Genomic DNA, 13,518 nt, shown 5'->3' with positions numbered 1-13,518 from the left:
TGTATGGCAGGAGGTCTGACAAATGAAAAGTCTATTAGGAGGAATTTTTTTAATCCCACTTACTCTAATTCAGTAAGTGATAAGGACTAAATTAATCACATCAAGTCAACTGTCAAATACATTGTTTTCCTCATTATTTTGACAAGACTTCCCAAAAAAAAAAAAAAAAAAAAAAAAAAAGAATTATTTCCTCCCCAAAGGCCCAACCCTTCTTCTCTAGTGTTGCTGGCAAGACTCCGATTGACTCCAATAAGAACAGGGTTGGGCTTTATACCAGATCAGATCTGACATTTCTCAAACACATTTTAGAATTGCAAAAATTGTTGTCAACTTATTGTATACCCCTTATCCTGCATGTATGCACAGGGTAGCTGGACAAGCAGAACCCAATCTGTGAAGTGCTGATCAGCCTCTGCATGTTTGGAACTTGAACGTGTTTGGCAGCTCTCAGCACTGGACCCTCACTGCAGATCAGCTACTCAGCCGGGAAGCTCTCTGGCAATTTAAAGCATTCAAACCACCAAAAGGCTGTCTGTGCAGGCCACATTTTTGAGTTCAAGAGGTTTTAATAAAATTAAAAAAAAAAAAAAAAAAAAAAGTCTGCTCTGAGGGGCCACCTCTCTTCCTCGACCAAAAGAGGGGAAAAGAAGAACTGGTGGGAACAAGCAGAGAGAAGCAGAACAAACAGTAAAGCAACAGCTGGGAGATACAAGGGGGAAAAGTGTCATCACAGGCAGACAATCTAAAATGCCTTCCCCTTCGTTTTATTTTGTGTGGTGGTTGTTGGTTTAAAAAACACTTATCTACCGAGTTTTATTTCCAGGTTTATTTAATTCTCTCTCTTTCCTTCCTCCTTAACTATGAGCTATTAGCTGAACACTTGAGACTAAATTTGGCCCTCAGAAAACCCTCACATGCCACTCCCACTGGTTTCAATGGAACTGGTGCACATGCCTGACCTCCATACCTGGCCCATATAGAGAGGGCACAAGCATTAACGCAGTCATTTTTCACACTGCTTTGACCAGATTGGAAATACTGACTTTTCAAAATAAATTCAAACTCCTGAATGTTACTTAAATAATAATAATAAAAAAAATCTTGCTTTAATAGTCGTATAACCCTGCCACACCCACCTTCCGCTCCCAGGGATAAGTCATCTTCAAAACTTCCTCCATTTCTCACCACCAAGCCTGAAAATGTACATTTGGCAGTTCAACACCTACATAGTACTGTAATGTTTTCATTCCAAAAGCTCATACAATATTTTTAGTTAAAAACACTTAGAGTTAATGCTGTAGGATTTACTCAGAACATCTTTACAGATCCTTTATCATTTATACCCTGATAATATACAGATGAAGCCTATGGTATTTTGAAGTTACTATTCACATCACAGAAAAGCTTATTTTAAAATAAGGGATAAAAGAGTGAGAGGTGGCTCTAAAGCTATTCTAGCAGCCAGCTGAAGAACAACTCCATGTCAGCTTGCAAGCTAATTAATCACGACTGCCAGCCCCCTGGTACCATACCTAATGTAAGTACTCTGCACTGGATGTTAAGTTACACTCCAGACATCTTACCACAGAGCTTCAGGGTTAATAAATTAGTCCAGTCATTCCCTTTCTTTCACCAGTATATACTGCGAGTTCTTTTTATATGCTCTGCCACTACCTGCAGATTCTTGTTGTACTTTGAACTTTCAATTTTTGTCCTGCTCAGATAGTAAATTTTTCAGGTGTGGCCATTTCAGTTGGAGCAAGCAAAGACAGACTGCACGAAAGCTGCCCCAGTTCTAAGACTGTCCATTAACTAGCTTCTCCCCCCCACCCTGCTTCTGCAGAGATTTTGCATTTATATATAAGCTGAAGCAGAGGAGTAGTCTTTTTAAAGGACTTCAACTCTTTAAAAAAAAAAAATTCTGACCCTTTCCCCCTGCCCTAAACTTCTCCCTCAACTGCATAGGAATACAAACATCTTAGCAAGATCAAGATTAAAGCCATCACATATGCATCTGGGTAACAATTTAGGATTTTAAAATCAATGTATAAGAAAGCAGAAAAGCTCATAATAAAAGCAGCTATCCAAGAGCACAGAGCCTTTTCTTACCCTTCAACGCAGGATTGCTTTGCTCATCCAGAGAAGCTCCCAAAGGCGTTCTGAAACCACAGAAAAGTTTAACTCTAATTTAAAACGTTGCTTCTTCATGTCCTTCCTTAAGGGCTACAACCAGCTTGTGATAACAGCAGCTGTGCCTCCTTCCACCTTCCTCCCCCAGAAAGCCTGCACAAACACATAGGGACTGATAATAACTTACTAAACAATCCCCAACTCCCTGAATAAACATTTGTGAAAAAAAAAAACAGGTCAATAAAACTGGCAACACTCAGACCTATGAACGCTAACACAGGAATCGGAAGCAAGGCAAAAGTTAAGAAGGCCACAGGCATTCTGTAGGTTGTCAAAGAAACTCTTATGTGTTATATTGTGCCCACAGCACCAACAAGAATGAATAGGGAGCGGTGGGGATGGCACTATGCAGGATTGAATTCATTTTAAACTCATTTACACTTTAAAAGTTGACACCTGTTTTTTCTACACTGAAATCCTAAGGATAGGTGAATAAGGGAATGAAAGACAGATAGGCAGACACACACACACATGCAGGTTGGTCAGTGACTGTCTTTTTGTTCTGTGTTTGTATTAGGCGCGATACAATGGGGTCCTGCTCCATGACTAGGATTGCCAGGCACTATTCTAATTCAAAAAATAAGTAATAATAATAATAATACAAAGTCTAATCAGAAACAAGAACAGTCTGAGACCTAAAATATCTGTCAAGTCATTTGCTAGCTTGGATACTGGATCAAATTCTTTAGCTTTTGTTCTAGGATAGATGTAAATCACTATTTTAAGAATGGAAAGAGGCTTGCTGAAGGGCCCGATCCTGCGGTCTTTGAAGTCAACAGAAAAACTCCCATTGACAGCAGGATTGGACCCTAATGGAGTTAGTATTACTCATCCTGTGTAAACTAATTCAGTGCATAAGCTTTTTAAACAGACCAAATATTAATACAGAGCGTCTACCAATATAGACAAATGATGGTTAATAAGAACCTGCTATGCAGTAAAGCACCTTGGTACAAACCAAAGACACAAAATAAAGTAAAATATTATTAAAGAAGGGCAAATCAGATGACTTAAGTGTTTACATCATGAATACTTCACATATGGGCACGTGAAGGTTTTTCATTAGACAAGCAGAGAAAAATTGCCCAAAGTTACTCTGAAATAACAAAGACATGATATAGTATTTGTTCTGTTTCCAAAACTAAATTCTGGAATGAAAAGTGTGTATTTGTTTCCTAACACACCCTTTATTTTACAATGCAAATTGTTGCTCTGGAACAGTTTACCGTTGCTACCGAATAAGCCACAAACCTGTGACAATGACTCTTTAGAAATAACTTGTTACAGTGACATGCCAATTAAAATAGTGACATTCTGAGTGATATTCACTCAATTAGGTGACAGAACAAGTCTTTAGAAACTCAAATCTCCTGGAATTTTGGGTCTCTCATGGGTGTAAATAGGGCTTTAAGTGACTAGGTTTTTTATTAAATCTATTCAAGTTACAGCAAGTCTTATGTTCTGAATTAACAACCATGCCTATTGTTTATATCCCAGTTTTAATGGCTACATTTCTATTCTCCCTCTCCTTCCTTGGCGGCCACTTCAGCATGTCTTAATTTTTAGCTAGACAAAGTTATTGGCAGCAACTTCCTCAGCTGACGCCAATAGTGTGCATGCACTGGCTGGCAGAGAATGGTAAAAAGCAAGCAGCACAACTGGCATTCTCCCTCAAAAACTCAGCCTGTCACCTCTGCAGCCTGTTAACAGCTATTAGAAAAGAAACTTTGGCAAGCAATCTGTCTCCTTCCCTGCTTGCATCTTTACACATACACAACCACTTTATAGTCCATTCCACTGAAAAATTGTACATTTAAAAAGAGAAGAGCATAAGAACAATGGAGGCCCCTTGAACAACAGCAAAGCAACTGGGATATGTTTTTAAAGGAATATTTTCAGCAGCATGGCTCATAAGTCAGCTAATTCGGGTTTGTTTTCAAGTGCATTATGCTGCTAAACAGGAGGTTTTATAGATCTTTCAATATCTTCTCGTACTCAAGAAAAGGCACATTGTACACTGGGGGTGGATACCATACTGCTACGGCAGACTTCAAAGAAGCTGCCTGCTCTCACAGCCCTAAGTGTAGTGGCACGAGTGTGAAGCAGATGTAACATAGGTCAAGGACAAATGGAAAACCAAAGAATCTGGAATGCAGAGCTTCATAAAAATCTTGACTTGCATTGGGATCAAGGAACCAAAGTGATTTAGATCCCTCAGAGAGATGACAAGACATCTCCAAGACTTTCTAGGTGCAGTCAGGAAGAGTGAGTGGGCATGCCATGCTGGATTCTCTGGGATTTTCTACTCAAAACCTCCCCTCAAATATTTACCCCCTCTTTCCACCCATAGTGCCCATCACTGTAGGCTCTATGTACTGATCAGGTAGATTAGATCCACATGGCAGTGCCCATAGTGGACTTCACTGTGGATTCTGCTTTTCACCCTCCCCATGTTATAGAAAATTTCTGTTGCGTTTGTTTGACCTGGTATTGGTTATTGTAGGAAATCTTTAACAATTAATGAAGATCTTGCATTATGTTTTAGAAGCAGTTAAAACTTTGGCAGTTAAAATCATAGTTTGGCAGCCAGAGTGCAATTAAATAGTGTGTCCATTCTGCCATCAAAAACTCAAAAATCTTCTCAGTCACATTTCAAAATCTCCTTTCCTGAATATTCTACATGAGAAAGTTCCTGAACGCTTTCCAACAGGGTGAACTATGTTATTATTATAGAAGACATTTTGGCCAAACAAAACACTCAAATTCAAAAAATAAAAACCATCCTTAAGTTCAAATGGAGGATTTCCTCCTTTCTGTTTCAATGTAAGATGGGCACACAGCTGATTTTTTATGTTTATCTTAAACAGTCTTAGTAAACACAATAAATACTTTTAAATCATTTCAAAACACTGGCAAAGTTGAGATAAATGAAGGAAGACCTTCCTACAGGGATGACAATTCCATGAAATGGAGCAGAAGTCGCCTTTATGAATATTGCCACAACGTGATGAGTAAAAAGAAAAGGAATACTTGTAGCACCTTAATGCATCCGATGAAGTGAGCTGTAGCTTATGCTCAAATAAATTTGTTAGTCTCTAAGGTGCCACAAGTACTCCTTTTCTTTTGGCGAATACAGACTAACATGGCTGCTACTCTGAAACAATGCGATGAGTGTTTTTCTACCCCAATAGCTGTACAGAGGTAATATACACACACACAAATTGTATAATAAATAGTGGAGCCTGGAGTGATGTGGAGAGACTTCCGCATAGCCGTGAATTACTGTAAAACAGATGAGAAATTTCAGTGTGGAATGGTTACAGTCCCAAACTCCTAATGCATACCACAGAAAGAGCCATCTAGTAAGTCCATTTTCCTTACACCCACAACATTGTGAATAGTCTTTTGAAACAAATATATCTTACAAGTAGATCTCATTACCAAGAATGTTGATGCTACTTCACTTGAACTAAATACCTCTGCAAAACTGAAAGTAAGACTGGCCAATCAAATTTGATCCTAAATTTACATTTTCTAAAGTGTCATATAAACCAAGAAACAATAGAAATGTATTCCATCGTTCCTGTGGGGAAAGTATTTTTGGTGTTTTTACACACCAAACAACAAGGCATTTTGCTAACTCCTGAGAGCCAGGACATGTAATTGATTAGAAACAGAAATAAAATCAGTCTATTTTTGTTGTACACACTAGGAGAAGTCCAGATTATGCAACAGTATAGTGAAAAGTGCATTAGATCGTTAAAAGAAATTCAGTTACAATCCAGAAGATGGTACCTGTAATTTAGATGTTAGTTTTAACAATACAATGTAAAATATGTTGAAGATGTTTTATATTGTCTTTAACCAGCAATGTGGACAGAAAAAGAGGAAAACCACCAGGGATCATCGAGGGCTCGAAGAACTAGCCGAGCCCATTCCCTTTGATTACGCATGCACATACGCAGAGAGAGAGTAGCAAGTGCCTTGTCAAAAAGTAAATTAGATTATTCTCTCACTCACCATCTATAATAGACAAAAATATACATTTTTACACACAAATTTAACTGTATACTACCTACAGTCTTGAGAGTATAATCCTGTGAGGAGCTGAGCACTTTTCCAAGGTGCTGAGAATTCCCGGCTCCCAAAGATATTACTGGTAGTTGTTGGCACTCAGCACATCACAGAATCAGATCCTAAATGCCTACAGGACTGATCCTGCTCCAATGAAGTGAGTGGGAGTTTTTCCATTGACTTCAATGGGTGCAGGATGGACTATATTTCCATCTCAGGGAACCACTGATATTAACAAATCACTTGAGCTTTGTAAAAACCAGCCACGATAGCAAAGTTTGAATAGTTTGTGGATATCACTAAGCCCCAAGGTAGAAGGTCTATGCATTTAAGACTACAGTGTGCATCATTTGCATGTTATACATGGAAACTAAAGGAACAGTGTCAAAGTAGGATTTGCCAACTCAACAACAGAGGCAAATTTAATTTTTTAGTATAAAGTATAGAATTGGTCAGCAACAACATTTACACTTGTACAGGATCTTTTATGCAAGGATCACAGAGGGTTTTACGAACATCTGTTAACTAAACCTTGCAACATCCCTGTTAATCAACTTTTTTGTGCTTTGGTTTCCTCAGCTGAAAAATAAGGAAAACATCTATTTAAGTGGCTTGCTCAACGTCAGGCAGTCAGTCAGTAGCAATGGTATGAACGAAAGCCAGGAGTTCTGGCTAATATTCTGATCTAATCAACAGACACTATTGCTTCATAAGTCTTCTATCCAGCATAACGATATTAGATTTTATTATTAATTATTATATAGGTTTGTAACTTTAGTTATTAAGTATGCATATTGTCATTGTGTGAATATATGTACAATTCCTTTAAACCTGTACCAAGAAGCTAAGAAAGGAGAAGATTCTACAGACTAGCTTTAGGAAGAATCTCCCCGCTCCCTTCCCATTCTAGTAAAGCTTCTAGTTTAGCACTAGACCTATGTCAAGAAAAGGAACATACTGATTTGGTAGCCACTGACTATTTAATAAGATTTGCTGAAATTCTGTTTCTTACAAGACCCACAACTCATTAGGTCATAGAAAAGTTAAGGCATCTTCTCTCATTTTGGCAGACTGGAAAAAAAAAATAGTCACTGACAACGGACCACAATTTGTCAGAAGTTAATTCCAAGTTTTTGGGATACAGTATGTCACCAGACCTCTCCACCCACAAGGGAACTGGTCACCTAGGCTGCACAGAGACTTCTACAACAAGGACACCATATTAGTTCTGCCGAGCTATACAGCAAACACCCTCATCAGTCACTAGAGTAAGCCCAGCTGAGTTGCTCACTGGGTCAACAGATCAGAATAGCACTGACAACCTTAAAAGTAAATTTTCACCATAAGCTGCTATGCCTAAAGGATGACAGTGAAAGATAACAAATAAAATTGAAAGAAAAAAATATTGGACAAGATCAGCTATTGTCACTGGCTAGAGCTGAACCCCAAAATACTATTTGGTGGAGACAGAAGAAAAAGCTTTTTTCTAAATCCAACTGAACTGTTTTATGACCATAGCAGTAGTGGTATTCATTCCACAGTCTTAGGGAAGGGACATAATTAGGGCTCTACCAAATTCACAGTTGATTTTGGTCAATTTCACGGTCATAAAATTTTTAAAACTGTAAATTTTTAAAATGTCATGTTTTTAGATACTTAAATCTGAAATTTCACTGTGTTGTAACCCTGGGGGTCCCAATCCAAAAGGGAGTCATGGGGGGAGGGGGTCACAAGGCTATTGTAGAGGAGTTGCAATATTGCCACCCTTACTTCTACGCTGTTGCTGGTGGCAGAGTTGCCTTCAGAGCTGGGCAACATGAGCATCTGCTGGTCGGGCACCCAGCTCTGAAGGAGCACCGCCACCAGAAGCAGCGCAAAAATGGGGGTGGCATGGTATGTGGTTACAGGGGTCTGTGGTTGCTCCCCACACACACACAGCCAACCCAAGGTCTGTTTAACCCCTAAGCACCAGGACAGGGCAAGGCTGGGGGCACCGTGGCCAGAGGCTCCTACTGTATGCCAGACTTCAGCTGCTGGTCTTCGCTGGGCTGGTGAGGGAGAGGACTTCCTCTTCCCCTGCAGGAGCCGCTTCCAGGGCCAGGTCATACTCATCTCCAGGAACCTCCCCAGCTTCAGGAAGCTCTGCGGCTGCAAGCCCAGCTCTGAAGACAGCGCGACTACCAGCAGCAGCGCAGAAATAAGGGTGTCAGGGCAGAATATTGCTACCATTACTTCTGCGCTGCTGCTGGCTCAGGCTCTGCATCCACCACTCTCCAGCTACCCAGCTCTGAAGCCCCCGCAGAAATAAAGGTGACAATACCATGACCCCGCTACAATAACCTTGCAACCGCCCCACAACCTTCATTTGGGTTGGGACCCCCAGTTTGAGAAACACTGGTCTCCCCTATGAAATCTGGATAGTATAGAGTAAAAGCGCACAAAGGACCAGATTGACGTCCATGATGCCTTTTTCATGGCGTGAATTTGATAGGGCCCTAGAGATAATCCTTTAGGGAAGTCCAAGATACGTCGTGTCAGTCAGTCACACAGAGAAAAAAGGATGATCATGGCCAGAAGGTGACTGACTACATGTGGGACAACGGTAAAGCTGATGACTCAACAATCTGTTGCTAAATGTTTAGTAATAAAGGGGAAGAGGGAGAGGGATATGCACAGTTTCTATAGAAGTGTAACAGGAAGCCAGTCAAGATGAGGACAGGGAAGGTTTTAAGATGAGCCCTGCAGTCAATCAGGGAGAGAGAGGGTAGATGTAGGAATGACACTGTTTTCCTTAATCTTTGCTAAGTATCAGAAGAAAGTGACTCTGTAATGCTTTACCATGGTCACATGACAGATAGAGAGGGGCTGGGAAAAGAAAAATCAAGGGTTTGCCAGACAGCCACACTTCTACATGCATTACTACTCTAGTCAGTTACTAATGGTAACTTTATTCTCAAAGGAGAACTTCAATTGTTCCCTAATAAGAGAAAGCACAATATAGAGAGAGGTAAAAATAACAGAGATAACTAATTTTTCCTCACCTCTTACATGTTTTGAGGGCCCAACCTTTCAACTCACATTCACATAAGTAAAGGTGGTAGGTTCAGGTCCTCTAGCTAGTAAAGAGTTGTGGACTCTGCGATTTAGACATATGTCACTATTTAGAGCAGTCCTGGAACTTCTGGTTTGCAGAAGTACTTACCTGCAATCTTTAAGCCATATGGCGATCTTTTCGTTTGGAATATTACCTTTGGGAGAAAAGAAAGGGAAGGAGGGAGAAAAGCACATAGTTGTAATTGATGCTCTGCGCACTGCAGAGTCCCGTGAAGAAAGACGAACGGTGCCTTTTAAGCGTCACTTACACCACCGCCACACAAACAAGACTGCTGACAAGAGCAAGCACACACACACACACACACACACACACACACACACAAACAGACGACAACCAACAAAAGAAATAAGAATAAACTCAACGGCGGGCCAAAAATATCAGAATTAAAAATACTTTTTAAACACACAGGCTGCATGTCTCACATATGGTGCAACCCAGAAACGCTTCCATCCGGCACGGCTCACGGACGGGGCGAGTCCAGTCACCGATTTCCCCCTTCCCCGCCTTAGTAGAGACCGCCGGGCGGCACAGACCTGCTTCTGCAGCCAGGAGCAGTTTTCCGCCGGTGAGCTCGTCCTCCTGCCGGGCCAGCTCAACCGCTTCTGCCGAGAGATCCTCCGCCTCCGATGCCTGCCAGGAGTCTCTGCTCTTGGCCCAGGCCTTTCTCTTCTGGCTCGCCCCCGGCCACTCCTCTGCCACCGGCGGCTCCTCCATCAGGACCGCGGCCGCTGCGGCTTCACTTCACAAGGCGACCGCAGCAGCGCGCCCTGCCAGGCACACGCGAGCCGGGGTGAGCGCGCGCGCGCGGAGCCCGGCTCAGCCACGCGGGGCGGGGCGGGGCGGGACGGGAGGGCGGCAGCGAGTTTCCCACGCGAGGCTCCCGCGCAGCCCAGCGGGGAAGCAGCAGCAGCCGCCGCCGCCGCCGCCGCCGCCCGCGGCCCCGAGCGTCCGCCCCGGCAGCGCCGCCGCCGAGGGGCACCAGCCCGGCGCGCCCCGCGCCCAGCAGCGCCCCCGGCCGGCCCCGCGCGCCCAGGCGACCCTCGCCTCGCTCGCTGTTGCGACACTGGAGCAGCCGCCAGGTCCGCCCTGAAAACGATTCTGCGTTTGGCCGCCCCCGGCCGCCCGGGGTTCGCTTCCTGCAGCTCGCTCCCCTCCCACGCCGCGCCCCAGCTGGCCGCTGTCACCTCCGCTTCCCCCGCCCCGCCAGTGCGGCTTCCAACCGGGAGCGCCGCTCGAGCGGACGCAGCAAAAAGTGACAAACAAACCGGGAGGCGCCCGCCCGAGCCCTGGGAGCCGAACGGCAACCCGAGAACTTAATCCACCGGGGAGTTCCTCAAACCGCCTCCCTCCCGGGGGAGCGGGCAGCAGCCTGCGGGGCAGGATCGGGCCCGGGCCCCGGCCCCGCAGCCAGCGACGGGGCCCCGCGGAGGGCCGGGCCTAGCCCCGCAGCCACCCTGCCCGCCGCGGGGAGAGGAGCCGCTTGCTGAGGGGCTGAGCCAGACTCACATAGCGGGCCCGGGGGAGGAGGATTCACCCGCCTGGGCTGGAGATTGCGGCGGCAGCGTCCCTCTGAACTTCCTCATACCGCTGCTGGGAGAAAAGTTTGCTGCCCACGTGATGGGCCCCAAGCGGAGCCGCGCGTTCTCCGCCTGCCTGCCCGGCCGCCACCGGCTTCCCCTTTCTGCATCTCTCCCCTGGGGCCAGGGCAGCCAGTGACCCCCTCCCCGCAGCCGCGGGCCCAGAGGCGAGAGGGGCGATGGCCGTGCAGACACAAGACGTGCGAGGGCGATTGTTGTCGGTCTCCTTGGAATACGCAGTAAAATCCTCCGGCAGCGTCCGGGGCTTTTTAAACGAGGGAGCAGGAAAAGGGGCAATTGGAAAATCTCCCCGGTCTTGCTGGGGAGCAAAAGTTTATTGCATCCACCAAAAGGCTCGTGGCAGCCCGTCCGCTCTCGCACCACACTGTCCTCACCTGCTTGGGGAGGGTGAGCTGGTCGAGCTCACAAGCACACCAAGGGAGAGGGTGGGGAGAGGACAGGCGGAAGATATTAAGAGCTCAAATAAAGAGGGAGAAAAGGGCACACCCGGAAAGAAACACGGCTTGGAGAACTAGCTGGAGAAGAGTCAACAAATAAGAGTGTAGAAAAGTGACTGTGGAAAACAGGCAGAGGAAGGAAAAAAGGATAAAGGGAAAGGGAGAGATGGAAGGAAACGTGGATGACAGGAAGAGAAAGATGCAAAGATGAGAACTTTCAGCATTCTGAAGGCAATTATTAATGTCTATTATCATGTCATGGCCCCACTGTGCTCAGACCAACAGACACAGAACAAAAAGATAGCCCCTGGCCCCAAAGAGCTAACAATCTAGGTTATTTTAAATTATAAAGTCGTTTGAATCTCTTTTAATGGTAACTCGGTTGTGTCTGCTGAAATCAGTGAAAACAGTCCTGAGTTTAGGTGAAGAGGCTTGACCCCATCTTCCCAGATCTAACACTGTGGAGGCTACAGATCACTCTCCTTTTCTTACCAGAGAGGTGACAGGTCATTAGCCCAGTAATGTTTCCTTCTTCCCACCCCTTCCATCTACATGCACAATGTAGCTGAAGATCAAAGACAACATAGATGGGGCAGTGACTCCACATAAAAAGCTGTGTGATTTTTCATGGCTAAATTTAGCCCTGGGGAGTAAGAAGAGCAATGGTGGTCATGCTGAGTGCACCATACTCAAAACTTTAATTTCTAAGAGTCTAAACTTTAGTAATCCTCTTTCTGACTTAGCACGGGAATACTGGTAAGAGTGAGGAAGCCTTTTAAAATCTTATTTAAATTCTCTTGAAGTCTTTATAATCCTTAAACTTGCTTCTAGGAAGATTAAAGCATCCAGCGTTTCCTGAAAATCCAACAAACAATATAATCTGGGAAAATGGAGACTCAATGTCCAGGAACAAACCAGTGCCTTAGAAATCACTGCACATACCAGAGAATATGAAGGGCTTTAGGGGTGAAATCCTGGCTCCATTAAAGTTAATGGTAAAACTCCTAAGGACTATGCTGGTATATCATTATCCGGCAATTGGAGCCCTGTGGGCAAACTGTTGCACCTGTGCAAAGCCTCACTGGCTTTTATAGTGGTCCACCTATACGGAACTCATGGCAGAATCAGAGTCTAAAATGTTCAGATTTCTAAAGAGTCGTATTTTAGACCCTGGATATGCTAGCCCTTATTGTCCATGTTCCACTAGGGAGCTTAGGGAATTACCTTCCATAGTGGAGAGTGCTTAGGACTGCCACAAATACATCTAAGTCCCCACCTCCTGCCCCTGCTATTCTAACAAAATGTGCAAGACAAGAGAATTTGGAGGTTAACTACTCAGAAAGGTTCAAAAATCCACACCTTATTAAAACAGGGCATGGCTGGAAACGCAGCAGCAGCAGCAGCCAGGAGAGGTAAGAATCATCAGAAAAACTTTTTAAAAACCAGGTCTGTCCCACAGATACCTTCAGAAAGAGGGGCTAGACCTCTAAGTATTGATAGTAACAATCTCCTGAGGCCAGGGTCCTCTGTAATTACAAGTTTAGAAGGCCTGTCATCAACCCTGGGTTTAGTTTTTTTAGACAAACAGAATAGACACCTTTTATTTAAAAACTAATCTGCCTATAGAAATATTAGGGTCATGATAAACAAACATATTTCCTGCTATAGTTGAGAGATCATAGCAATGTGGTCTCATTTCTCATTTTCACCTTTCTATAAGTTTCTATTTTTTTAAAGATAAAATGTCTTTTTTTCATGAATAAAACAAGTTTCAGTCCCCATTTCATCTGATACTGTATGTCTGTCTTTCTAAGATTACTTTCCCCTTATGCTATAAGCCATTGGGGAGGAGGGGAAGAAGGGTAAATCTTCATTTTTCAATGTATCGTGATTAAAAACTAACCAAAAAAACATTCACATTAGGGTGTATCTAATCTAATTATTTAAAAAATATTTTATCACAATAGCCTATTTATGTTTTGAGATTGGGCTATTTATTATAAAGACATAAAAAAGCAGCCTGACACAACCAAAGCTACATTGGGAAATTCTCGTTTAATCATCAAAATCCAGATAACTCCAAATACATTATAGACTTCAATCA

At 43.6% G+C, this 13,518-nt stretch overlaps 1 protein-coding gene across 12 annotated transcripts in view; it reads right to left on the bottom strand.

Annotated features, from left to right (window-relative positions):
• ITPRID2 (ITPR interacting domain containing 2) overlaps nucleotides 1-13,518 on the bottom strand; it is a 63,892-nt gene that overhangs the window by 46,860 nt on the left and 3,514 nt on the right. For 3 of the 12 annotated variants that reach the window (XM_038421445.2, XM_038421443.2, XM_038421446.2), the window contains exons 1-5: nucleotides 10,886-11,011; nucleotides 9,913-10,146; nucleotides 9,467-9,512; nucleotides 2,110-2,159; nucleotides 1,137-1,193 (exon numbers count right to left, since the gene is read on the bottom strand). In XM_038421445.2, the coding sequence (XP_038277373.1) occupies nucleotides 1,137-1,193; nucleotides 2,110-2,159; nucleotides 9,467-9,512; nucleotides 9,913-10,093 (334 nt within the window). In that variant the 5' untranslated portion in view covers nucleotides 10,094-10,146; nucleotides 10,886-11,011. Of the gene's footprint in view, nucleotides 1-1,136; nucleotides 1,194-2,109; nucleotides 2,160-9,466; nucleotides 9,513-9,912; nucleotides 10,472-10,636; nucleotides 11,133-13,518 lie in introns of those variants that run through there. The other 9 variants (XM_043505436.1, XM_043505434.1, XM_038421442.2 and 6 more) reach the window with 8 other exon arrangements.

The sequence above is a fragment of the Dermochelys coriacea genome, chromosome 11 (assembly GCF_009764565.3).
Source record: "Dermochelys coriacea isolate rDerCor1 chromosome 11, rDerCor1.pri.v4, whole genome shotgun sequence".
NCBI lineage: Eukaryota > Metazoa > Chordata > Testudines > Dermochelyidae > Dermochelys > Dermochelys coriacea.
Note: the sequence above shows the minus strand (reverse complement) of the source record. Positions and strands in the feature narration are given on the sequence as shown.